This window comes from Brachyhypopomus gauderio, unplaced genomic scaffold (genome assembly GCF_052324685.1).
Source record: "Brachyhypopomus gauderio isolate BG-103 unplaced genomic scaffold, BGAUD_0.2 sc62, whole genome shotgun sequence".
NCBI classification, from domain to species: domain Eukaryota; kingdom Metazoa; phylum Chordata; class Actinopteri; order Gymnotiformes; family Hypopomidae; genus Brachyhypopomus; species Brachyhypopomus gauderio.
This window is the reverse complement of record NW_027506883.1, coordinates 1,179,029-1,206,519: the sequence shown is the minus strand read 5'-3', so window position 1 is coordinate 1,206,519 and position 27,491 is coordinate 1,179,029. Positions and strand designations below refer to the sequence as shown.

At 40.2% G+C, this 27,491-nt stretch overlaps 1 protein-coding gene across 3 annotated transcripts; it reads right to left on the bottom strand.

Annotated features, from left to right (window-relative positions):
- Positions 1–437: 437 nt before the first annotated feature.
- Positions 438–27,491, bottom strand: rorc (RAR-related orphan receptor C). 3 transcript variants are annotated; one of them, XM_076988534.1, is made up of 12 exons: positions 27,105–27,491; positions 23,150–23,179; positions 6,143–6,228; positions 5,837–5,978; positions 5,194–5,523; positions 4,975–5,091; positions 4,647–4,765; positions 2,825–2,957; positions 2,370–2,477; positions 2,016–2,126; positions 1,824–1,933; positions 438–1,602 (listed from the first exon to the last, which is right to left on the bottom strand). In XM_076988534.1, exons 1-12 carry the CDS (start codon positions 27,163–27,165, stop codon positions 1,438–1,440), a joined length of 1,512 nt encoding a protein of 503 aa, XP_076844649.1. In that variant the 5' UTR covers positions 27,166–27,491; the 3' UTR covers positions 438–1,437. The 3 variants fall into 3 exon arrangements, with proteins under 3 accessions (XP_076844649.1, XP_076844650.1, XP_076844651.1); XM_076988535.1 differs by lacking the exon at positions 23,150–23,179; XM_076988536.1 differs by lacking the exons at positions 23,150–23,179; positions 27,105–27,491 and adding an exon at positions 17,258–17,476.

Sequence of the window (27,491 nt, the reverse complement as noted above, 5' to 3'; positions counted from 1 at the left end):
TGATCCAGAAAGAGGCAACTCAAGGCACAGGTGCAAACCGCCAGTAATCAGGTGATTGGGAGCGGGGCAGGCGTGATGTGCGTGTGAGACAGGTGTGTCCCTTGGGCGGGGAGCTTGGTGCACCATGACAATAGTCATAACAACTGAGAAATCACAAAATAATCCACAGGAATACTTGGCAAGAGTCCAGGACGTCTTGATAGATTTATAAGGCATACCATACTCTTATGAATATTACATGAACAATAATCAACAAACACGATCAGCTTCATTACTATGGCACAAGCTGCATTGCTACCATTACAATCATACAGAGGCTTTGTAAACCCTTTACATGGTGTTTAAACATAGAATATGTGAAGAGCAAAATCATACACACCTAATGTATTTGGCTACAATTATTAACAACCCCATATGAAGCACACACATTTATCCAATGTATGTAATGTATGTATTTAATGATTTAACTGCTATAAATTGTATAACAAGATGTACATTGTGTAGTTTATACTAATGTATAAACACTGTGTGACTAATGATTCATAGAAAAATGATTCAGAAACTCTGAAAAAAGTCTTTGGAATTGAGGTTGTAAGACATGAAATTGTAAAAGGTTCCTAGATGAGCTGGAGTTAGTTGTGTTCAAAAGAAAATTGTGGAATATTTCAAGTTTTCCTTCAAACAATAATTTTAAATTAAGGCTTTTTGTGCAATCCTTCAGAATTCATTTGTATAAATAATATAAAACACAATGGTACCTGCTCCAGTTCTATAAATAGCCTGAAATGAAAAGACTGAAATTAACCAGTTGACTGTACCAATGTAGAGCATTTCACACAAAGATATTTCTCTCTGGCAATGCAATCAGTGATGTCTGACTTCCAAGGACCAGTCTAGTTATATTTCTTCCTGAATATGAACAGAGAGTATGTGTCGGAAGTGACCTAATTCCGTCACCCTTGTGCAAAGCCCTGTATCCTGATGTGACATTCAAGTAAGTCATTTTCAATACAACGGTCCCCGTCTCTTGAGAAATTCAATAATACTTCAAACACTTTAGCAATGAGTTAACAGAGTCAAGACATTTTTCACAGATGGCACAAACATCCCTTCTGATCACATTTTACATACAGTCATGTCATGTCAACACTTAGCCTTATAAAACAGCCCTGTTAACATGTCAACAGTCAATATAATACACAAATTCAGATATCAGTAATATTACAAAAGCTAAGCAGTTTAATGTTTGTGACCAAATAGGTACTTGTTTCACCCTTCAAAATAGCATCTGCACCAAAATAAACACACAAATATAATACTTTTGATTATTTTCTGTTCCTGTGAGAATTACAAAAATAGATTAATTTATTTGAGAAGGTTTAAGATATACTGATTAAATGTTCTTTTAGTAACTGTACTGTGTGGTTGGGTGTGCGATCAGAGCGTAGCCATTGTTTGCACATCAATGTCTGAACCAAAGAGCTCCTTGTACAGCGCAGGAAAGACAGACTGCACTGTGTATGGATAGAGCTGTCGGAACCAACGCAGCTTCTCAATATGCAGCGCACATAGACTCCTCAGCACCGCCACCTTCTGGTTCAGCTGAAAATTACACAAATAATCAAATTTTCAGCGCCCGAAGGCAGTAAGTCATGTTAGAAATGTGCGAATCGTCACTTGCAGTTTGTCTTTCGTCCCTTATTTCCTTCAGTTATACTAGCGTTCTCTATACATAGTTTTCAGTTTTTCTCTCTCTCTCTCTCTCTCTCTCTCTCTCTCTCTCACACACACACACACACACACACACACACACACGAACACACCTTGTGTAGTAGACTCTCCTGGTTGTCTCTGTGTAGGAGGTAATGGAGGGTTAGTTCCATGTCTTTTCTCACTCTCATCACTCTGTCTCTGTCCTCTAGACAAGGGCGATCTGCACACACACATCTATCAATGTCTGTACTGTTTGTCATTCAAATTTGAGTTTCAAGCACATTTGCGAAAATGTCCCATACCTGCATTTATGAGTACGAGCGCACTGAACAGCGCCACCTGCTGTTCAGTCAGCCTCAAAACACAAAGACTGTGAGCAAAGTCGAACACAGCTGCGATAAAATCACCACAATCTGCAAAACAGATGATCACACCACACACACACACACACACACACACACACACACACACACACACACACACACGTACACATACATGCAAAGTGTACATTTGAGTAAAATCTTTAAAAAAGATTTTAAAAAGCTGGAAGGAGAAATATATACGGATTTATAGAATGCCAAAATTCACACACATTGCATCATACATTCCTTGCAGAAGCAACACTGGCTTTTTGTCATTAGAAATATTTTGCTTACCAAGAGACTTGAACAGCTCTGTTCCAGCAAACTTGCCATCAAAGAACACTGTACCGTTCTCTGGGTTAAACAACCGACTCATCCGCACCAGCACAACCTCCATGGAGCCTGATCAGCAGGACGGCACACACACACACACACACACACACACACACACACACACACACACACACACACAAGCTCATCATCACAATGGGAGGGGGAGAAGAAGACACACACACACACTTACGCAGAATGAAAGCAGGAGGCGAATGACGAGGCGGACGGGGGAAAGACCTAGAAATGTAGACTGGGAAGAACGTCAGATGTGGAGAGAAAGAGGAGAAGGCAAAGAGAGATATAGAGGGCTGAGTGCTGAGAGTCAGGAGACAGGCCCGCCCTGCTGGACCGCCCTGCTGGACCGCCCTGCTGGACCGCCCTGCTGGACCGCCCTGCTGGACTGCCCCACTACTCACCACTCTTGAGCAGGGTGATTTGATCATTCTGGCTAAGTTGCCGGAAACCGGGGATGCGCTTTGCAAATTCCACCACATACTGCACGGCGTTAGTCAGTTGCACCGCACAGTGCTGCCACATCTCATCCACACTCTGCAGGGACAGAACGTGTGTAAGAGATGAACAGGTTCATGGACTAGAATCATGATAAAAGTCTCAGGATCATGAAGGAAGAAACACTAAGGTGACAAATAAGATAGCTTGGGACAGTCTGAGGTAGGGCTGAGCGATATGGGCCAAAAAAAATCATGATTTTTTTATCATGATATATATATATATATATATATATATATATATATATATATATATATATATATATATATATATATATATATATAATCGTGATTTTTTTTAGCTGAATGGCAATATATGATATATATCTCAATATAATTGTTTCCCATAAAATAACAACAAAAATGCACTTCATAGTCAAAGCTACATGTCCCAAATGTCACACAGGCACTAGTAACATTCAGCTGTAGATGTAGGCCTACATTAGAAATTGCTCATAAATAAACAATTGTCATATATTAAATAATAATGCACCTCAAATAAAATAATGTTATTTCCTGCATAACAAAAGACTCACAGCTATGCTATTAAAATGTTAACAAAAAAGACAAAGAGCAAAAATAGCAAAAGGCTGACTTCACCACAGTGCTTCTGTGTGGGTCTGATGTGGGTCTGTCCAAAAACCTAGTGAACTGTCTACATAAAACACATAAGTGTTTCAAGTTATAGTGCGCATGCTCCGAATATATATTCGGCTGTTTCTAGAATATTCAAGAAACATTCAAAAATATATTTAGTAATATAAAACCACATCGCATTTATTTAATTTGATAAATAAATTAATTAATAAATAGCAATTATTTTTATTTTAAAATTTAGGGTATTTTTTTTATTACAGTGGCACCTCGGTTACCGAACAATTCGGATAACGACCAGAAAATTTGCCAAAAATTTGCACCGGATAGCGAACAAAATTTCGGAGAGCGAACAACTACGTCACCCACATGTGACCAACCAGAATCTCAGTCTAAGCGTCATTTATTTAACTCCATTTGAACTGTATTATAACTGTTCTCATTTTAAAAACCTATAGCCTGTAACTTTCATATAATAGCGAGTCAACGGGCTGGCAACCAATTATTTCAATTTCCTTTATTTCTTATGAGGAAAATTGTTTCGGATAGCGAACATTTCGGGTAGCGACCAACCTTTCGGAACGGATTCTGGTCGTTAACCGAAGTTCCGCTGTATTTTGTATATTTTTTTACACCGAGCGGAGATTGAAGCCTCAAGATATTGTTGTGCATTGCAAGTTAGTTAGCAAACAAACTGTGCAAGAATTTAAATTGCGGTAAAAATGGGAAGAGGAGAATCCATCGTGCTGAAACGCTTATTTGCCTAGAATCTGAGGTAAATAAACACCGGTCGCATTGGGTGAGACCAAACTGTGATGACATTGCTCAATAATAATCTGCTTCATGAGGATGGATGTCGGTTATAACGCTGCCTACTTAAAACAGCTCACTAGGCAGCGTTAGATTTAGGGAAATGTATAAACGATATTGTCTCATCTTGTATAAAAAAAATCTATTGATATTTCTTAAACGATATATCGATATATTGCCCAGTCCTAGTCTGAAATAGCACAACCAGGCAGTTGGTGCTAACATTGTTGCTCAATGTGGTGGAAATGGGAACTGTAATTCTGGTAATGTGGTTCATGGTAAAGGTGTTGTGTCTCTGGGTCATCATGTAGGAGGTAGTAGGAACCTTGCTCTGGTAGATGTGCACCTCCTCCCTGCTGAAGATCTTCCACCTGAGAGCTTGTATTTCATCCACATGATACTGACTCGTCTCTCGGTGAGAACGCACAATAATTGCACACATCTCTACACACACACACACACACACACACACACAAACACACACACATTAGTTGGTCGGAATCCCTAAACTTGAAAACACGTTAAATATCCTAAACCTTTCAGCTAATTTCTATCATTACATGACAACGTCACACTACTATCAGTAATGCCAGGCTGGTTTCTGGCCACCCCAGAATCTGATAAAGTCTCTTAATCCTCCTGCGCTCTCTCACCTATGTGTGAGGTAGAGTAGCGGCAGAACGGGCCTGCGGCCTCGTAAGGTCGTAGTTCCACGTCTCTGGCCGTCATGTTCAGTATGCTGTCAGCAGTCGACCTCCTGGAGTCGAAACCTAGAAGAGAGAGCACAGACACAGGCAATGAGAGACGGACGGCAAGGGAGAGACGGGACAGGAAGACAGAAATGCAGAACAAGAACGGCCAGCCTCTCTCACCTCTCCCTGCCGAAAAGCCACTGCCGTCTCCGCTCCTCTGGGCGCCTCTGTAGGCCAAGCCCACAGCCTGGACCTCGTCTGTGGAACAGTTCAGGTACGGGTGCACGTCCACTGGGCGGATGGGCCGGTCCAGGGCGCAGGAGTACGTGGGAGTCAGGGAGGGCATGAGGTGGGCGGCGTGCAGGCGGGGGTCTTTGCTGGGGCGGTAGGTGGGGAGGCTCTGCGTCTGATCCTGGCTGGAGACCTGGAGACGCTGCTGCTGGCGGTGCCTCTCAACCTCCGCGATCAGAGAGTCCCTCTGACGCTTGGACATGCGCCCAAACTTGACCGCTGCAGAGAGCACAGTGCGGAGAGCAGAGTTATTCAAATACTTTCAATGCGCAACATATTCAGGATACAGTTACAGAATTCTTTGAATGCATGCCAGGTTTTATAATCCCCTCTCTCTCTCTCTCTCTCTCTCTCTCTCTCTCTCTCTCTCTCTCTCTCTCTATCTATCTCTCTCTCTCTATCTATCTCTCTCTCTCTCTCTCTATCTCTCTCTCTCTCTCTCTCTATCTATCTCTCTCTCTCTCTCTATCTATCTCTCTCTCTCTCTCTCTCTCTATCTCTCTCTCTCTCTCTCTCTCTCTCTCTCTCTCACCATCCCGGCTCATCCCCTGGGCAACACATTTCTTGAGACGACAGCTTTGGCAGCGGTTCCTGCTGGCGCGGTCGATGAGACAGTTACTCTGTCTGGAACAGGAGTACTGCACACTGGACGACTGACTCCTCCGGAAAAAACCCTGCTCAGAAGAGAGGAGAGAGAGAGAGAGAGGAAGAGAGAGATGAAAGAGAGGAACAAAGAGAGGTGAGAGGGAGGAACAGAGATGAAGACGGCAACATGAAAGAGAAATAAAGAATCACCTTTATTTATCCACAGATTGAACAACTACGACCCTGGTCTCACCTTACAGCCCTCACACGTGATGACTCCGTAGTGAACTCCTGACGACTTGTCTCCGCAGATCTTACAGGGGATCAGCTCAATCTCAGCTGTACAGACACACACACACACACACACACACACATACTCATATTGAGGATTTTTCTCATTCCTTGATCAGGTTATGGCCAACAGCCCCTATCTAACCCTCACCGGTATAAACAGACACTTTCACTAGTGTAAGCACTTCACGTCATATCTCTCATCACTTCTAAACCCTTTTCCAAAAAGCAGTTTGAGTACGTTGGGACCAATCGTGAGGTGTCCTGTCTGTGAACTCATGTTCAGAGTCCAGTGAAGACAGAGAGAACTGAGAACTGCAAATGCACATCTGATATATCTGAGCAGATCGCCACGACTGTACAACACCACGCCGTGAAGTACATGAGGTAGCAGGTCAGCCAAACGAGCACAGAGATAAAATAAGAATGCGTATATGGGGTGGTGTGGGAGTGCCAGTGTGTATGTGTGGTTGATATGTCAGTAAATCTAACGTTCTGACTTCTTGGAAATCAGATATGTTTATGTGGCGTACACACAGGACAGTGTGTGTGTATCTGGAGAGCACACACCATTCTGTTAACCAAGAACCCAAACTCGGCTTTCTCCCTCACAAACAACACACACACACACACACACACACACACACACACACACACACACACACACGCACATGCAATAGATGTAAGAAATAGATGGACTTTAGGTTAAAAATAAAACGTAATAGAAAGCAGGTGCATTGTGTTGAAGGGTACACAACCACACTAACTACTGAATGCTGAATAAATCAAGGACTTAAAGAAGTGTCCACATTACAGAGTCATCACTATGTCTTTACACCCCCCCCCCCACACACACACATACACACACAAAAATTTATGAATAAATAAATAAAATGCACTTGTGAAGGCATCCTCTTTAGGAGTTAATATTCAGGATTTCAGCAACAAAGCCAGACTGAAATGAAAAGAAACATGAGGTTTTACTGCGTACAGTGGTGAACTGAAACACTGAAATGAAACATGTGCGTTTGTGCATTTTCTTAACCACAAATTCCACTTTACAACCCTTTTGAGTTTCCAAAGGCACATCAAAACTGCAAACTGTAATATCTGGCCAAGGCATTGCATACCTTCAATCCCAGAACAGGCGGGTGAAGCTTAGGAAAATGTAACATTTCTTATCCATTCCACTGTACACATACACACATTAACATATCAGGGCATTTCAATTAATTTAGATTTTTAAAGAGTCCAGACTATGTAAAAACATACTTAAGAAACACTTAAGAAATGTTTTGTGTACAGTACTTGCGCTAATAGGCCCAATCTCAACACCACTCCTGCACGTCCTGCTTCAGTCACCTGCATCAGTCTGAAAGTCTTCACACGTTCTTGTATCTTCAAAGCCATTACGCTTTGCTGACGTAAGCAGAATTGATGCTGGCTCTTGAGAAGTACCGCTTTCATATCCCAGAATTCCTTTCAAGGGGAGATTTGCTGAAAACATCCTGCATCCAGAGGCTCGGGTCAAACATGTCCCAAGTTTTTATTCATTACCAAAACAATTTGTTCTTTCTCTGAACGGTCCGTTGGGGAAGGACGCTGGTGTAGAGTGGAGCTGAAGGTGAACACCTCCCTCAGCCGCGAGGAACCTTAATGTTCCTTCAAAATGTTGGGAACAGCGAAGTCCTTCTCATGCTGCTTTAGTTATGAATATTTATATTTGTGTTCTTTAACTGTCTTCATATAACTGATGTTATTTAATGATTTGGTTTTGACTGCCAATGTTTAAAATAATACAAAATGTCCATGTTATTTTGTTTAAAATATGAATGAATGAATGAATGGAATGAAATAGGAATTTCTAATGATAATAACTGTGATGTGTTATTTTTTACATTTTTTTTCTAGATTAATTTTTATTTCATCTTAGATTTTTTTTTTGATGTATTAATTATTTTTGTTTATTTTTTAAACTCAGCTGAAGGAAATATTCCTTCCTTTAACGTATAAAAGCAAGTTAAATACTAAAAAACTATCAACGAGAGGAAGGTAAAAATATCAATAACTTTTCCATGATCCATGCTGACCTGATCATTTTTCAGGAGAATGTAAACTATTGTTTGTGAATAAGCACATCTGGTTGCTACTTACTCATGAAACAGGGCAGGAAAACAAAGAAAAAAAATTATTTGAAAGTTATTTTTTATTTATATAATAAAATATAAACTGATTTCTGCTTAAACTATTTAGTAAATTTGATGAGATGGCATCTGAAGAGAAATAAAAAAAATGGTTTTGAATACGGATTATTTTGATCAACTTTTGAAAGAAAAGAAAAGAAATTCATTATTGATTTAAGGACTCAATATCTTAAACATTATGATTGGATTGTCTCAAGATATAGATTTGTTCTAACCTCCATCTAGGAATTTGTGTTATGAGATTTAACACAATTTACTTTAAAATGAATTACTGTACAACTGCCTATATGAAAGAAACAAATCGTTGTAGAGGATCATGGACATGGTGCAATAAAATGTCAATCCAATTAATTAATAATATAAAAGGAGCAGCATTTTTAAGAATGGAAAAATATGTCCACTAGAGGGCGACCAGCCTTTCTTGGGCAATAACCTCTTCCCAAAACTGCGTGTTTTGTTTGTTTGTTTTTTGTTTGTGTAATTATATTTTGGCCTAGTTGACACAAATGAATCATTGCTGCTTATATATCTTAAATATCTATGAATATCAAGATTAAAATTCTCGTACATGGATTCAAATGTAAACAGTGCTTGGCATCTGAGCCATATTATGAAGAATTTAGAATATGTAAATAGTGAAATACACCGTGGAGACTTTGCCTTATTAGCTTGACCTTTACCAACAGAGAATTAGTTTCCTCTCACCCACTTTCCCACCAGGACTATCAAAGACTCTGTGTGGTAGGTGGATTGTGTGTGACCGGCATTTCTCACTCAAAAAATGAAAACATCAAAAACTACAAATCATCTCACAAAAACAGAAATAGAAAAATGGAGAGAGAGAGTGGGGGAATATTTGACTGAGAGAGGAGGTGGACTTGAAGGTGTCAACCTCAGAATCTTTTTAAGTGGTTTACTGGCTTTTCTTTCACTCTGACTATCCCTCTTTCATGCAATCTCTTGCTTTTTTCCTTCCTTTTCTCTGTCTCTCTCACAAAGGATATGCCTGCCAGTAAGAAACTCTTTTATCTGTGTTTTCATTGCCAGGAATGGTCATCCCCCTCTCCTTCTGCCCCCCATCTCAGCTTCTCTCTCTCTCTCTCTCTCTCTCTCTCTCTCTCTCTCTCTCTCTCTTCCAGTGTTTCTCTCTTTTCCCTCCTGTTTAATTTCTCTCATCCCTGGTCTCCTCTATATCAGTAAAGCATTGTGCTTTGTCTTTCTTGAGATGCACATGGAATCTCACTCTTAAGGGATTCAGGGGGCTAAAAAATGATGATTCATTGAGATGTCACGAGTGTCATGTGCAGTGAGTTAGCTGTTGCAAGCCAGTTTAGCCAACTTTATTTACTACTGATCTGTGACTGTGTCAGACAAAGTGTCTGTTTCTGTGTCAGTGTGTGTTTATGTCAGTGTGTCAGTTCTTGTGTGTGTGCCCTGATTTTGGGCACTGAAACATACTCCAAAACGCTTCTCATATCCGCAGTATATACAGTATGCTTGAAAAATGTGTGTGTGCATGCATGTGTGTATGTGTGTGTGTGTGTGTGTGTGTGTGTGTGTGTGTGTGTGTGTGGCTACTGACAAGAAAATGCTTAAGCTTGTGAACAATTAACATATCGAAGCACTATATTCTGGACTTGAATGGACTTGAATACAATTGAATACAATTCTACAACATCAAGCAGACAAGCAGTTTTATGTTCTTGTGTGTGTGTGTGTGTGTGTGTGTGTGTGTGTGTGTGTGTGTGAGCATAGGAAGAACAGTTGCAGGCCAGGTGAATTTCCTGTTGTTTGAGGTTCACAGTCACAACTAAATGAACCACAGAGACCCTGACATCTCTTTCTCTTTTTGTTTCTTTCTCTCTTCTAGTTGGCATTGTCCATGTTCCATGTACACATACACTCACTAGCTGTGATATATTGTTTAGTCTGTTGTATGTTCACACTCACTCAGTAGTTTGTGATATATTCTTTATTCTGTTGTATGTTCACCCTCACTTACTAGTATCACAATATATTCTTTAATCTGTTGTATGTTCACACTCACTCACTAGTCTGTGGTATATTCTTTATTCTGTTGTATATTCACACTCACTCACTAGTCTGTGGTATATTCTTTAGTCTGTTGTATGTTCACACTCACTTACTAGTCTGTGGTATATTCTTTATTCTGTTGTATGTTCATGCACTCACTAGTATCACAATATATTCTTTATTCTGTTGTATGTTCACACTCACTCACTAGTCTGTGGTATATTCTTTAGTCTGTTGTGTTTTCTTCAAGAGGACGGACACCTCCACCATTCACCATTTTTAATATAATTCAGTAAAATGTCTCTGTCACATTTAGCTCAGCATCACCTGTATGTTCCATTCTCACTAGCTGTATTTGTTCATGCATTGTTCACGGATCAAACATGATGTTCACATGCTTTGGATGAGCAGTAAACACATGCACACACGTGCAAACACAGCAAGTGTTGCTCTTTGAAATAAAGTGTTTACGCAGCATTCTAATTCTGTATCAATCCCCCCCCTCCAAAACCACATGCTGATAACGAGTAAATATACTCAGTCTGCGTTCCACCTGTCCTGCCTCTCTCTGTTCACCTTAACCACATGCTGATACACACAGAACACTCACATCTCTCTCATTCTGCCCTCATTCCTAATCTCCCCCTCTCTGTGCCTATCATGCTATCTCTCCATGCAAACCACACACAAGCTCAGATGTACATAGACTTAGCAGTTGAAGACAACACAAAAGAAAACAGTAATTGTGCTTCCTAAGGCATGTTTTGATAATAGCCCAAACATTTTTGGCACATTTTGGACTGTACAAAATCTAAAGTATAATTGATCACTACAACAAGATCTGAATCATATTATATCATTCTCACTAAGCTTATTCATATAAATTGACTTTTAAGACTTTTAGGAGTTTGAAGTATGCTGATATAGCCGTTCTTGTTAAATTTTACATATTAGGGTAGCCTTTTTTCTTTGTCATAAAATTGTATCTTTATCCAAAGATGTATATTAGCTGACTTTTAGAAATAGCAAAAGGTACTTGTCTACATCTAAAACTGTTGAGCATTAGACTACTTTACCTTGATTTGATCTGATAATATTGCTGTAGGTACAGATGTTTACCGAAAGAAAGATATGATCAGGTTTTTGCCCTGTAACTGTCAGACAGATATAATTGTCGATGTTGTCTTACAATGCTGATGCAGTAAAACAGGTCACGCCGAAGGTAATAAAAGAGATGGAAAAATACTTTGCTTTTTCACTTTTTCTTAAAATGCTCACTTGATATTTTGTGTATAATGGCAAAAATGAACTATGTAGTTAACACAAGGAAACAATCCGTATGACATCACAAATAAATATATCTCATTACATGTCCGGACACTTACAGGCTAGGGTGTATGTTATGTTCTGAGGTGTAAGAGTACAGTCTGGGTATCTATGTACAGCCTCAACACAAACAGCCTACCACAACCACTTACACCCCAGCCCAAACACATACACCCCAGCCCAAACACATACACCCCAGCCCAAACACAAACACCCCAGCCCAAACACAAACACCCCAGCCCAAACACATACACCCCAGCCCAAACACTTACACCCCAGCCCAAACACAAACACCCCAGCCCAAACACATACACCCCAGCCCAAACACATACACCCCAGCCCAAACACAAACACCCCAGCCCAAACACAAACACCCCAGCCCAAACACATACACCTCAGCCCAAACACATACACCCCAGCCCAAACACAAACACCCCAGCCCAAACACAAACACCCCAGCCCAAACACATACACCCCAGCCCAAACACATACACCCCAGCCCAAACACTTACACCCCAGCCCAAACACAAACACCCCAGCCCAAACACATACACCCCAGCCCATAACACATACACCCCAGCCCATAACACATACACCCCAGCCCAAACACTTACACCCCAGCCCAAACACACACCCAGCCCAAACACATACACCCCAGCCCATAACACATACACCTCAGTCCAAACACATACACCCTAGCGTGAACACATATACCCAGCACACACACATACACCCAGCACACACACATACACCCAACACACACACACATACACCCAACATATACACATAAACCTAACACACACACATACACACACCCAGTATATACACATACACCCTGCACACACACACATACACCCAACATATACACATACACCCAGCACATACACATACACCCAGCACATACACATACACCCAACATATACACATACACCCAGCACATACACATACACCCAATATATACACATACACCCAGCACATACACATACACCCAACATATACACATACAACCAGCACATACACATACACCCAGTCCATACACACACACACTCAGCCCGTACACTTAAAAGGTTTACTGGATGCTTGTAAATGAATGGACTCAAAGCTCACCTGAGGTGGTTTGCAGAACAGCTGATGTCCAAAGACTTTAGTTCTTACAGCACCAAAAGCTGTGGTACCACATTCATGGTTGTGGACTTCTAGGAACTTTGAGATACCACTGGGCCAAATCTGAACTTTGAGATACCACTGGGCCAAATCTGAACGCACTGTGAACGCTGGTCAGAATGCACAATCTGCTAACAATCCTCATTCCCGATGACAATGTAATCTATAATGTACGTTGCTCTGCCAGCTTATACTTACATTTGTAACATTTAGCAGGTGTCATATCCAAAGTGACTTATGAAAGTACTTTTGTCAAGTGCTCTTGCCTAGAACTCTGCCAGAAACAGCAGAAAAAATGACAATATATGCATAAGTGCACGACAGAATAAACCTTTTTTTAGAGCATCTTAGCTTTGGAAGCACTGTAATAAGGAGAGAATAGGGGTTGAGAAATGTATTTAAAAAGGGATTTGTTTGAGACTTGTTACTTTTGGAGATCATTAAATCATTAAATTATAGAAAAGTCAAAAATACTGACATCTGAGCGTACAAATATGAAGTATCACTTAGAGCTCACACTGTGGTTTGACGCAGAAATGGAAAATCACACTGCTGCTGGAGTGGTGGGTAAATATGAAGAGTGACTGTTTCTCTCTAATCTTCCTTCATTGTTTATTTTTTTTTCCCTGAAACCCCAGTCAGCATTTTGCATTGTAAACTCTTAAAACCTCAAAGTTCCACTGACGGAAATCCTCAAGAACACAGACTGCTTCATCAAGACAAAAGACAGATTTTGTAAGAAAACCAGACAGAGGATTAATATCTAAAAAAGGGTTAATGTCTAAAAAAGCCACAATTTAACAGGGACGTAAAATGCTAGCAGTTAAGTTCCCCAGCTAGTAAAAATAATTTATTTAGTTCAGACAACAAACACAATGGTGGCACCTATCCACACGACAAAAAATTTATTTTGATTAATCAACTCGGTGCTCTGCCAAATAAAATCTAGTCCACAGCAGTGTGGCAGAAAGCTGAGATATCAAATTCACTGAAAATGTAGAATTTTCTCATTTTCAGTTTCAAACGCTTTTACAGCAAGTGCATTATTAGAAATAGGCAATGTCTGTACTCTTAATATTATTTTGAAATACTCTGCATCATTGAATGAAAGTTAATCCCCAACAAAGAAATCCAGATTATTAACATCAATAAATACATCAAATAAGTCAGTAAATCTATAGTATATGATTAGATATTAAATAACAGTCTTAATCAAACAACTGTGTCATTCTGAACTCACAGATGCACAGATGAAATTTTGTTAAAGATCACCTGTGTGACGGTTTCATCAAAGAGTTTCATGAAACATATACATCAAAAAGCCACGTAATTCTAAAATCTTAAGGACACAGCAAGAAAACACTATGAGAAGAGGACCTTTCTATGCTGAGACATTTGAGCGTTTCACAAAGACAGAGGCGCCTTTGATCACTGGAGATTTGATGGATCAGAGTTCTTGATTTCAGCATATGTTTTGAAAATGTAAACACGATTTAAACCAAAAAACGAACTTATGTCAAAATTAATTTCTCCCATCAATTAAAAGACGAAAATATAAGGATTATACAGGAACATTATAGCCTATTGACAATTTATTCATCTCAATGTAAATAATGACCAAAACCAAGTGTATGTGAATTGTTAACTTAAAATGGGTAATGACTATGATTTCCTGGGTAATGTCATTCATGTTCAGTGGTAAAGCAGAAATCGTGAAACAAAATTATACGACGGAGAAGAGCGCACCTGTGTGTGCGTCTACAACTAGGAATGCGCGCGCGTGCGCACGCACGCACGCACGCCATTTGGGACTGAAGGGGAGTAACAGTTTGCAGCTGGTAAACAGTAGCATGCTCATGAGTGTATGAAGTATGTAAACGTGAACTGAAAATCTAGTGCAGAACGTGCAAAATTCGAAATTCATCCACATACATCTGATAGCGTGACTACACCTGAAGGCGGCGAGTGCGTCTCCACTTCTCCATGTGTGTGTGTGTCACACGCACACACACTACGCACAATCACACCACTGCCATTCCTCCCTTAAAATGGCTCGACCGAAAAGGTCTCAAACACGAAGGGGATGTAACGGGGCAGGTTAGCATGATTTATAAGCATGCATATTTGTTCTGGGGTTTTAAGAGTTTTTACATGCTCACGGGACACAGTGAGAAATCACAGCAGCACCATCAGCCTGTTCCCTGTTCACGATAACCAGTTTGTTAATAATTGTCCTCAACTGGTCCCCATTACTCTGCTATAGATCCGGTCTTCCCCCACGCTTGCAGCCTCCACGTCTTTGAACTCGCTCGCGCGAGCCCTGCTGGATTCGTCCCAGACGCACGCGGCTCCCTCCTGCGTGCAGCAATGATACATCTACACATTAAATAAATAACCTCCATAAAAGTGATTAAAGAACTTCTTAAGACAACGATTCAAAACGTTTCAGCTACTACCATCAACCATACATCATTTACACATCATGATCGGCCTCGCACAGAATGCTGTATCAATTGAATTCATACAACAATTAAGGAGTACATTTGCAAAGCACACAAGTAATATACTTCATTTTTTACCTATCTCAGATAAGACCAATCAGTTAAGGCCCTTTTAAATTAATACAATATTCACTTTATTTCTCCAGATCTGTCCTGCAAAGCTGATGCGCAGTCAGGATCTGTTTGATCGGAGAGGCGGTACTGGGTGCAATTATTATTGTGTGAATGTATTTCATAGGTTCTCATTTAAATATTTTGGGCCTTGATCTCTCAACAGTGATAATAAATGAATTAACAAACATTAAAAGTCGCAAGTATTTAGGTCAGCAGCCTGATATTCTGATTAGATGCCTTTAACTTACTGTAAACCTGAATCTGCCGCTATAGCCAACGTCTTAACCGGTCTGTTATCAAAAGGACGGCTGTAAATAACGTTCGTGTTAATGGAAAACTGTAGGTGTTTGGGGCAGCAATATGAGTCTGGTGACATGAAGCCAGTTCTACGCCCTCTCCGCTGCCCTGACGAGAGATGCCCGAGCTGGTGAGCCCACTCTAGGCTATAGACGTGGTCTCGGCCCAAACTAGCAGTTTCTTTTATACAGACATTAAGCCTAAACATTATGGTTAAAAAAGATCACCTGTAAAAGGCCCATCTTTAGCCTTAACACTGAGCAGACCACTAATATATTTTATATGACCATTGTTTCACTTAATCATTTTTTGAGAATATTCTGTGAATTTATTCTAAATAAAGTTTGTGTTACTATTACTACAATTTTACTGTAATATTGATAATGCTATATGTACCATGTATGTAAAAGAAATAAAGTTAAGATTCTTAAAAGTACTGCACAAACTTCATCACTCAGTATGCTTCTACCGGTCAAAAACACGAGTTTAAATTATTATTTTTGTCTTACACTTTAAATCTCAAAATATTGACTACTGTTCCATGGATTTTACTGCTAATTATTAGAAATAGACAATGTCTGCATTATTATTATTTGTATTTATGATTTCTATATAAACTGCAAACAATACATCAGTATTGACCATTGCAAGGGTACTTTCCTCCAGACACCACTGAAAGTTTGACATTTATTTCAAAGAGAGAATACAAACTGATTCCTGAGATTCTAAAGGGATGATGAAGACAGCCATGAACTATGTTGTGGCATGTTTAATGTTTAGGTATGTGTCAGAAGGCAACAGAAACCCTCCATGTCGTTTGATTCACTAACAGATGCTCCTATCCCACACCCACAGAAACACTCAGAACTCTTAAGTGTTAGTTTGCCATGACACTTAATGTAACAAGGTCTACTCAATGAAAAACTACGGGAAAAAAGTGTGAAGGCCTTCATATATACAGAGAACAGTTATACTGTCATAATGGTTTTCCTTTCAGCTTGAACACACGCTTGAACTATGTTTGTCAACATATCGATCTTACAGTCAAAGTAAAGGGAGCAGCACACACGGCCAGAGAGCCCCAGAAGAACAGAACTTCATCACAGTGGCTTTACTCTTCATGTTCAGGTTGGCAATGCGGAAGACTTAGTTGCAAACAAACATACACAAAAGATCTGTGTAAAGGTGAAGGGTCAGATGTTGCTAGCAAATGAAAATGGGATTTTAACATTTCACAATCTAGCTGAGCAGCACAGTCAACAATAAGGCACAGCTACGAGTCCATTTCCTTTCACAAAGTACATCAGCTAAACAGGTGCCGATGCTAATACTAAATGGCACATGTAAACAAGCATCTCTCCCATAGCCACACAGACGTACACCATCACATGTACACACATGTATGAGTTTGCATATATATAAAACACTGGTGCCTACCTCGCTTCATCTCGACAGTATGCGTGCTCGAAGTCTTTCTCTGCCTGAAGTTGTTTTTTTTTTCCTAAAATACAAAATATCTCTCACTCTCTCTTTCACTATCTCTCTCCTTGATGATACATAAAGTGGGAGATCAGAGAGTGATTAGGTGGTTTACGGTCGATTTGTGTGTATGTGCGTGTGTGTTAGTGTGCGTTTGAAACTGGCAGAGAGGGAGAGGGCCGGTCCCTTTCACGCAAGACAAATGTACCAACTCTACCTGTCACTTGTACACTCTCTCTCTCTCTCTCTCTCTCTCTCTCTCTCTCTCTCTCCCTCCCTTTCTCCCTCCCTCCCTCTTTCTCACTCACTCTCTCGCTCTTTCAGGCACTCTCTCGCTCTTTCAGGCACTCTCTCATTTTTACTCACTCTCTTCCTCTGTACTAATTTTTTTGTTAATTTTCCCGTGCTTTACATCTCACAAATGCACTCTGTACACCAGAGTGAATTTCAGTCAGATTAGGAAGTGCTCATGTGGTTGGCAGTGTGTTCATACGTGTGACTCACACATCGCTGCAGACTCCTCTAACCTTTTCTTTCTCTTCTAACAGCACATTCATTCATCTGAGTGCTCGTGTCATTCCACTGTACTGTTCTCTTCACTGTCCAACTTGCACCCAACAAATTTTACTGCAAAGAGCCGGTGATAATTATCAAATCATTAAACCATCTCATTATCATGATGTAGTGAAGAGAACCACAAACCACTAAAAACAAACTCAGGTGAAAGATATTAGATACCTGTTAAGTGGTTCCTCTACACTGACAGCAAACGTTTCACATAATGTAATGTATCATGAATGGATTAGTTATAGATTTATCTATATTGTCCTGTTCCATACTGCTAAAAATGAATAATTAACTGAATGAATAATGAAGATTTGCTATAATTGTAAAAGAGGTACAATAGTGTAAGTAAAGGGAAAAAAAGTGTGTGTGTTTAAAATATAACTAATACAATCAACAGGTGCAGTGAAGATACTTACGAAGGCAGCCTCATGAAAATACACTCAGATGTTATCTAGATTCAGGTGGTACACACATCCATAGTTCTCAGAGAGAGAGTTTGTGTGTGTGTATTTATGGTGGTAAACAACATTATCTCCGTGTTCGCTTAAAAGCACAACTACTGTGGCATCAGGACAGATCCACATGAAGGCAGGTGTGTGGTACAGAGTGAGGCTGACAGATGCAACTGTGCAGTGCACTGCTACACTGATACATCACCTCTGCAGCCAGGTTGCTTGGCTGTCTGATATGCATACACCACTTACAGGTGCTTATAGGTGACTCTCCCTCTCCCGCAGTGCACATCTATGTTCCACTGACTCACACGCACACACGCACGCACGCACACCAGACCCAGTGGTATTCTACAAAGTACTTTACTACTGTATCTGATTGGCAGGGTTGTGTGACAGGCAGCAGTCTAAACAAGCAGTCTAAATTTTGTCAATCCAAAATTCTGTTTCAAAGACACAGATTGGAAAACTGCAAATATAACAATGCATTTGTCCCTTGAAATGCTTTTCCGTGTATGAGCCTAGCTTGCAAAGTGGGTGCTACTCTGTTGGTTGGTCAGGCTATCAGTATACAAAGCAGACATGAGCACTGTGTCTTATCAGAATATAGCTGGTACATCGTATCATCGTATAGTATTCTCCAGTAGCGAACCGTGACCATTAAACCTGGGCCTGCTCTGGTGGTTCTCGGAAGCGGAATATGTAAACGAGGACGTCAAAGGAATGAATCGAAACTAGCTAGCGGTGGTATGCTAACGACAGCTAGCGTCGCCACAGCGGGCGGAAATTATCATACAGTTAAGCCCGCCCACTAAGAGGGAAGATATGATTGGTCAATTTTACTGTCATTTGAAACTGGTATTTTGCTGAATTATCACTGCCAGGCCCTCTGTAAATGAACAGCGGGCATCACAGTCCTGATAGGGGGAGACACAGGCTCACAGTTAACCCCTCACCCACTTAACCCCTCACCTTCCAACACAGATTGAATAGACACGGTTGAATAATTGATTTGCTTATATTTCAGTAATTGTTTAGATGTTGATTGTCAAACTGTAAGTAGATAAATTAAATTTGGATAAATTATATTATATATATTTATGTTTTAAGAATATTTTAGGCCCTCTGAGAGGGCATAGAGCAGGGGTAATCAATTAAATCTTTCTGCGGTCCATTTTTGGCAGATAGCTCAGACCTTAGGTCCGGGTCCGCAGTGGCGAACGAAAGTTGTTGAACGTAACACTCGTCTGAAAATAAATTCTCCGGTTTAAAATATAGTCTCCCGTTAAAATTTTTTTGGCATTTGGGTCCGTATCCAGTTAATCAGGAATGTGATTGGGGCCGGACAGGACGGCGTTCGGGTCCGGATCCAGACCGCGGTCCGCCATTTGGTGATACCTGGCGTAGAGGGACCTGACGGTTCCCCACTGGTATTCTCCCACTAAGACCTGTACTATTCTCACATCTGTAGTATTCTCCCACTAAGACCTGCAGTATTCCTCCACTAAGACCTGTAGTATTCTCACACTAAAGATTGTAATATTCTCACTCCAAGGCCTGTAGTAATCCCACACTAAGACCTGTAGTATTCTCAGACCAAGGTCTGTAGTATTCTCACACCTGCAGCATTCTCCCACTAAGACCTGTAGTATTCTCACACCTGTAGTATCCTCACACTAAAACCTGTAGTCTTGTCACACTTAGGACTGTAATATTCTCATACTAAGCCGTGTAGTATTCTCTCACTAAGGCCTGTATTATTCTCCGACTAATGCCTGTAGTATTCTCACACTAAGGCCTGTAGTATTCTCCCACTAAGACCTGTAGTATTCTCCCACCTGTAGTATTCTCCCACTAGGACCTGTAGTATTCTCACACCTGTAGTATCCTCACACTAAGGCATGTAGTATCCTCCCACTAAGGACTGTAATTTTCTCACACTAAGGCCTGTAGTATCCTCACACTAAGACCTGTGGTATTCTCACACTAAGACATGTAGTATTCTCACACTAAGGCTTGTAGTATTCTCACACTAAGGCCTGTAACATTTTCAGACTAATCCCTGTAGTATTCACCCACTAAGACCTGTGGTATTCTCACACTAAGACATGTAGTATTCTCACACTAAGGCCTGTAATATTCTCACACTAAGACCTGTAGTATTATCCCACTAAGACCTGTAGTATTCTCACACTAAGGCCTGTAGTATTCTCCCACTAAGACCTGTAGTATTCTCACACTAAGGCCTGTAGTATTCTCACACTAAGGACTGTAACATTTTCAGACTAATCCCTGTAGTATTCTCTCACTAAGACCTGTAGTATTCTCCCACCTGTAGTATTCTCACACCTGCAGTATCCTCACACTAAGGCATGTAGTATTCTCCCACTAAGACCTGTAGTATTATCACACTAAGACCTATAGTATTCTCCCACTAAGACCTTTAGTATCCTCCCACTAAGGACTGTAATTTTCTCACACTAAGGACTGTAATTTTCTCACACTAAGACATGTAGTATTATCCCACTAAGACCTGTAGTATTCTCACACTAAGGCCTGTAGTATTCTCCCACTAAGGCATGTAGTATTCTCACAGCAAGGTCTGTAGTATTCTCATACTAAGACGTAGTATTTTTACACCAACGTCTGTTGTATTCTCATACTAAGACCTGTAGTATTCTCACACACCTGTAGTATCCTCACACTAAGACTTGTAGTATTCTCACACTAAGGCCTGTCTCATACTAAGACATAGTATTTTCACACCAACGTCTGTAGTATTCTCACACTAAGACCTGTAGTCTTGTCACACTTAGGACTGTAATATTCTCATACTAAGACCTGTAGTCTTGTCACACTTAGGACTGTAATATTCTCATACTCAGCCATGTAGTATTCTCACACTAAGGCCTGTAGTATTATCTCACTAAGACCTGTAGTATTCTCACACTAAGGCCTGTATTATTCTCCCACTAATGCCTGTAGTATTCTCACACTAAGGCCTGTAGTATTCTCCCACTAAGACCTGTAGTATTCTCCCACCTGTAGTATTCTCCCACTAGGACCTGTAGTATTCTCACACCTGTAGTATTCTCCCACTAAGACCTGTAGTATTCTTCCACTAAGACCTTTAGTATCCTCCCACTAAGGACTGTAATTTTCTCACACCTAGGCCTGTAGTATCCTCACACTAAGACCTGTGGTATTCTCACACTAAGACATATAGTATTCTCACACTAAGGCCTGTAATATTCTCACACTAAGACCTGTAGTATTATCCCACTAAGACCTGTAGTATTCTCACACTAAGGCCTGTAGTATTCTCCCACTAAGACCTGTAGTATTCTCCCACCTGTAGTATTCTCACACCTGCAGTATCCTCACACTAAGGCATGTAGTATTCTCCCACTAAGACCTGTAGTATTATCACACTAAGACCTATAGAATTCTCCCACTAAGACCTTTAATATCCTCCCACTAAGGACTGTAATTTTCTCACACTAAGGACTGTAATTTTCTCACACTAAGACATGTAGTTTTATCCCACTAAGACCTGTAGTATTCTCCCACTAAGGCCTGTAGTATTATCCCACTAAGGCATGTAGTATTCTCACAGCAAGGTCTGTAGTATTCTCATACTAAGACCTGTAGTATTCTCACACCCAGGGTTGCAACTACATACTTTCTGAGGTGTATGCAAACATACTATCGGCGCCCCCCGCACTCCACCCCCACCCCCACCAACTCGGCAAATAATTTTCTAGCATCGATTTGGCGCCCCCTCTAGTGCAGTGCCCCTATGCATCGCATACGCTGCATACCCCCTTTTTTGTGCCACTGCTCACACCTGTAGTATCCTCACACTAAGACTTGTAGTATTCTCACACTAAGGCCTGTCTCATACTAAGACATGTAGTATTTTCACACCAACGTCTGTAGTATTCTCATACTAAGACCTGTAGTATTCTCACACCTGTAGTATCCTCACACTAAGACCTGTAGTATTCTCACACCAAGGTCTTTAGTATTCTCTCACCTGTTGTATTCTACCACTAAGACCTGTAGTATTCTCCCACTAAGACATATAGTATTCTCACACTAAGACCTGGAGTCTTCTCACGCTAAGGACTGTAATATTCTCACACCAAGACCTGTAGTATTCTCCCACTAAGGCCTGTACTATTCTCCCACAAAGACCTGTAGTATTTTCACACCTGTAGTATCCTCATACTAAGACCTGTAGTATTCTCCCACTAAGACCTTTAGTTTCCTGTAATATTCTCACACTAAGGTCTGTGGTATTCTCTCACCTGTAGTATTCTCCCACTAAGACCTGTAGTATTCTCCCACTAAGGCCTGTAGTATTCTCCCACTAAGGCCAGTAGTATTCTCACAATAAGGTTTGTAGTATTCTCACAATAAGGCCTGTAGTATTTTCACACTAAGACTTGTAGTATTCTCATACTAAGACTTGTAGTATTCTCATACTAAGACCTGTAGTATTCTCACACTAAGACCTGTAGTATTCTCATACTAAGACTTGTAGTATTCTCATACTAAGACCTGTAGTATTCTCACACCTGTAGTATTCTCACACTAAGACCTGTAGTATTCTCACACTAAGACATGTAGTATTCTCACACTAAGGCCTGTAGTATTCTCATATTATCCACTTTAGATTTCAGCTGGCTGATCAAGAATATGTTTATTTCAGATGCTGGTGTGTTATGTTCTTCTTCTAGTGAGTAGGCAGAATGTTATGGTTATTTATCCATTAGTGACATAAATGGCAATCATTAGTACATTAGTAGAAAATTATCTTTACACTCACTTAAATGGCTCGTCTTTGATGGTGGGTTCCCTAAACACATGGGAATAAGTGAAATTGTAATTAAAGTTTCCATATTTTCACCCTGCCTTTTTTCTTCCTCTCTTTTCTCTCTATCTCTTTCACAAACTCTTTCTCTCTCACACACACACAAAACAAAAACAAAAGACAATGCTTAATTTCAAGAAGTTAAGTTCCATGTCACATTAATATTCTAATCTTGCAATTTAGTAAAAAATCTGTAATATTCAGGACCTAAGAGAAAATGTTGTTTGTATCTCTGCATTGGAAAATAAGACTTACATTCAAAGCAATTACACACTCTTCTTCTCAGGTAAGTAGTGGTAATAAAAAGCCCCTTGGTGCCCACGCATACAGACGTAGCAGTGATCTCTGCTGTCTGACGTTTGACCACACACAAGTTAAGTAAGTTGAGATTTGACGCTGGTTTGGCCGTTTCCGATGTGTATTTTTAGCTGAATGTTTGCATGTCTGAAGATACAGAGCAGATAACAATCACAGGGCAGTGAACTGCATAACTCTCCGTCTCCCTTGAATCTCTCTCTCACCTTCTCAGACTTTGTCTTTGAAGGGCCATGTGGCTTTTTGAACAAAGGAAAAGAGAGAGAGAGAGAGAGAGAGAGAGAGAGAGAGAGAGAACGAGAGAGCGAGAGAGAGACAGAGAAATCGTTTTGTCTATGTAGTGGAATTCACACAAACAGGTGTGTGGCAACTTGCAGATGCACTCGGAAACAAAACCAGAGAAGACAGCTAACAAATGCATGTTATTAATAAAGCCTTGATCATGAATCCCTGCAGTTGACAGGCCTGCGCCTGCCACTTGTCTACATATTTGATTAGTAATTTGTGCACCTTAGTGGCTCCAAATACTGGGCTAATATCACTGTACAATGAGCTAGATAAGAGTATGGAAGTGTTTATGTGCATATGTAACTGATGACGGGTATTGAAGTTCTTTGCAGGGCAAGCAGCTGTATCCCATGGTCATTTTTGTGCCTGGACTGCCCACATGACAAAAGGTACAGTGGAAACAGACCCAAACACTGCTTGTATGATGTGACAATAAGCATAGGGTCAGAGAGTCCCTCAATATTTCAGAAAACACAATTTGAACAGATGTGGTTTAGATAAAATCTTCATGAAAAACAACATAGTTACTCATACTATTTGTGTAAACAGAGGGCAGATGTATAAAAACAGCATATTCATGGATGAATTAAGAGCATTTAAAGTTCTCTTATCTACTGTCATACACTAAATGCACCAGAGTACTAGATATGAGAACTTTAAAAATGCCCAGGGATATCCCTGTACACCAATACAGAGCCCATAGTAAGTTATCATGGGTTAGTGTTAGGATCACACCACATCTACTCTTTCAAAGTGTTTAATTAAATATTTATGATCATATCACAGTGACACGTCTAATACTCTAACACACATACACAAGTCTACAAAACTGCTATGAAGTCTATGAGACTGTAAGGACCCATGTAGCTGAAAAAGGTGCCTACAGAGAATGCCTGCCCATTATTTCTTAAACATCTTTTGAGTTTTTGCTTACATCTGGAAAAGTCTTTTATAGTCTGAATATTTCCACACACTGTAGCTTGTTTCATAAACTCAATGGAAGAAACCAAGTACAGTTTTAGAGATTTCTTTTGAGGACCATAGGGAAAAATATACTGAAGGGACATCTTGTCTTTTTAATTATGAACATAGAATCTGTAGCTAATGAATTCAATGTTTTAAAGAATATTTATATCTGATTATGACTCCATAAAGTAATGAATACCCTAGCTTGTAGCTTACGAGCTTATTGCCCTCTTTCTCTCTCTTTCCATCTCATGCATCGATACCTAAGTAAACTTACAATCATACTGCCACACTAATATACATACAAGTGTGGTTAAAAGCACCTGCTAAATGCTGAAAATGTCAAATGCTAGTGGGTTCTAAATGACCTCTTAATCACATCACCATGCTTGTTATATGAAGCAAATATACACCATAGGACCTTTTGGGTACCTCAGACTCCGCCCCCTCTTTTCCACACTTGACTGTGGTCACTGTGCGGTAACATTTGCATCACATCATTTTTTAGGTTTCACATAGAACGATTATCTGGTTGCCAATGTACCCTTCCAGTCTTGGAATCCCAAGGATAAATGCTACCATGAGTTTATTTGGACACAATTCAGTCAGTCTCACTGTCAATCAGTTCTTTATAGAGATTTGTGTCTGAGTAAGTATTTTGTTCAGGTATATATGGGTGTACAGCAACACTGTATGAAACCAGAAATATGTAAGGATGGCTAACACATTCAGGCTGAGTGGGTTACCCACAGATATGTGTGGTTTTCTTTCTATCAGAAAGGAAACATAGTTTAATATTTGACCAAAGCATCCATTCTTAATGGCAGGACATTTGTCGCATATTTATCGGTGTCAAATAAATGTTTGCTTTGAAAAACAGTTACAGACATTTTGACACAATTATCTGAGTGGGTTCTCTTCTTCTTAATCATGTATGGGTACTGATCTGTATGTCAGAATGTTTACACTGTTACACTTCTGCATGAACACACACAGAGTAGGAGGGAGGAGATGATATGAGTGTGAGAAGTGCTGATAAAGGTCGATCTGGGTGACTGTAGGCGCTGGATCACAGAAGGTGACATGCAAAAGTTAAGAGAAGGTGGGCAGGGTGAGATTGTTAGAAAGTTTCATACAGAAAGAGCAAAGCACAATGAAAAAGAGGGAGAGGGTGAGACAAACAGCTGCTGGAACAGCGGATGAGATGATTCAGAATATTCTAATATTCATCCAGGACCATTACCTGTGTAGCTGTGATATCAACATCTCAGCTTGTGTCAGAATCATGGTCATAAATGATGGAGCATTTTCAGAACTGCTAAAGCACTGGGACCTTCTAAATTTGGCCGCAAGTTTGTTTGGTCAGACAAGGTCATTAAGGGTCTGACAAGACAAAATATTGCAGGATATCTTAAGTACATGCATGCACTATCCATTTTGCTCAATGTTGCTTAAACTCACGGTCACGTGATAACTACGGATTATAAAATTATTTTTGTAGAAAGGTTTATATATAATTTTAGAAGTCATGTCATACATTCAATTAATTCAGCTCTAATTACTCAGAGTATTCATGAATCAGTCAGTTTTTATGACTCTTAAATCTGATCTTCCTATATGCACTTCCTAATATCACATGTTGCAAAGTTAAATCATTAACAAACCGTACTACTAGTGAGCAAACTTAACGTGTGCATGGAACAAGGTCACTGCATAAGTCAACCACCCCAGTAAAATAATGTTTTGATGTCTCTCAGGTGTCAGGAATGTTCCTATAGTATTTAATGATCTTCCATCTTAGGAAATGTTCAGTGCTGTTTCATCAACTGTATGTGAGTGAAACGCGGCGTAGAAAGTTTGAATGGCATCCAGTGTACCGCCATGTAATCACAGAACAACATACAGTGGTTGCCTCATCATACAATCACTGCAGCTATATGTAATGCTGACTATGCAGGAACTGTGCAAGAAACGTTGGCCATAACAGTTTGTGCACACACTGCATGAACTTGCAGTGCTGTGGAGGTCAGCTGGATGCAGTGACTAGATGGCCCTAAGCTTGTGTGGCATAGCCTTGGCATAGATTACAAGGCTAGGTGAGTGGGTGAGGTGGGACACTCCTGTGCCAGGGTTTATTTATAGGGTTAGGGTTAGAGGGTCACAGTGCCAGACCACTCATTGCTGCCTGTGTGTTTGCACGTACAAAAAAAGGACATTTTTAGGTCATATTTATATAAATCTGCACATCATGCACATATTAAAACACAGCAAATTGCATGTGACATTCACACAATGACTTCTAATTTGGACACTAAAGAGGGAGTGGCTCATTCATTCTTACCTCTTCTAACTTCCTTGTCGGTAAGTCTTGGGTCTTGAGACTCAGTGTAGTCATTTTCCATAACTTGTACCTCAGCTCTCTCTAGCCACACACGCACCTCACGGCACGTCCAGTTGTTGTCCAGATTACTATTCTACTTTAAATCAACATTACTACACCAAAAATACGAAAAAGAAGTACGTGCATATCGTCGTGGCAATGGAATTATCTTGTGCTGCTAACTGTGTATATATATATATACAATTATATCAGTTCTTCACGTTCCTTCTGCAGGTGTTAGAAAGTAACTGGACTCAACACAATAGTCACTGAATCGAGAAAAAAAATCCTGTAGGAAATCCCGGAGAAAATTTGCGCGTGCTTTGAATTGATAGGAGCGCGTGGCGC

What these genes read in the sequence shown, in the direction of transcription:
- rorc (XM_076988534.1), bottom strand. Translation starts at nt 27,165, where the DNA reads ATGGAAAATGACTACACTGAGTCTCAAGACCCAAGACTTACCGACAAG. An exon ending in CCAGGGGATGAGCCGGGATG is followed by an intron (nt 5,524 to 5,836) that starts GTGAGAGAGAGA and finishes TGCTCTCTGCAG; the next exon opens with CGGTCAAGTTTGGGCGCATG. An exon ending in TGCACATCTACCAGAGCAAG is followed by an intron (nt 2,958 to 4,646) that starts GTTCCTACTACC and finishes CTGTCCCTGCAG; the next exon opens with AGTGTGGATGAGATGTGGCA.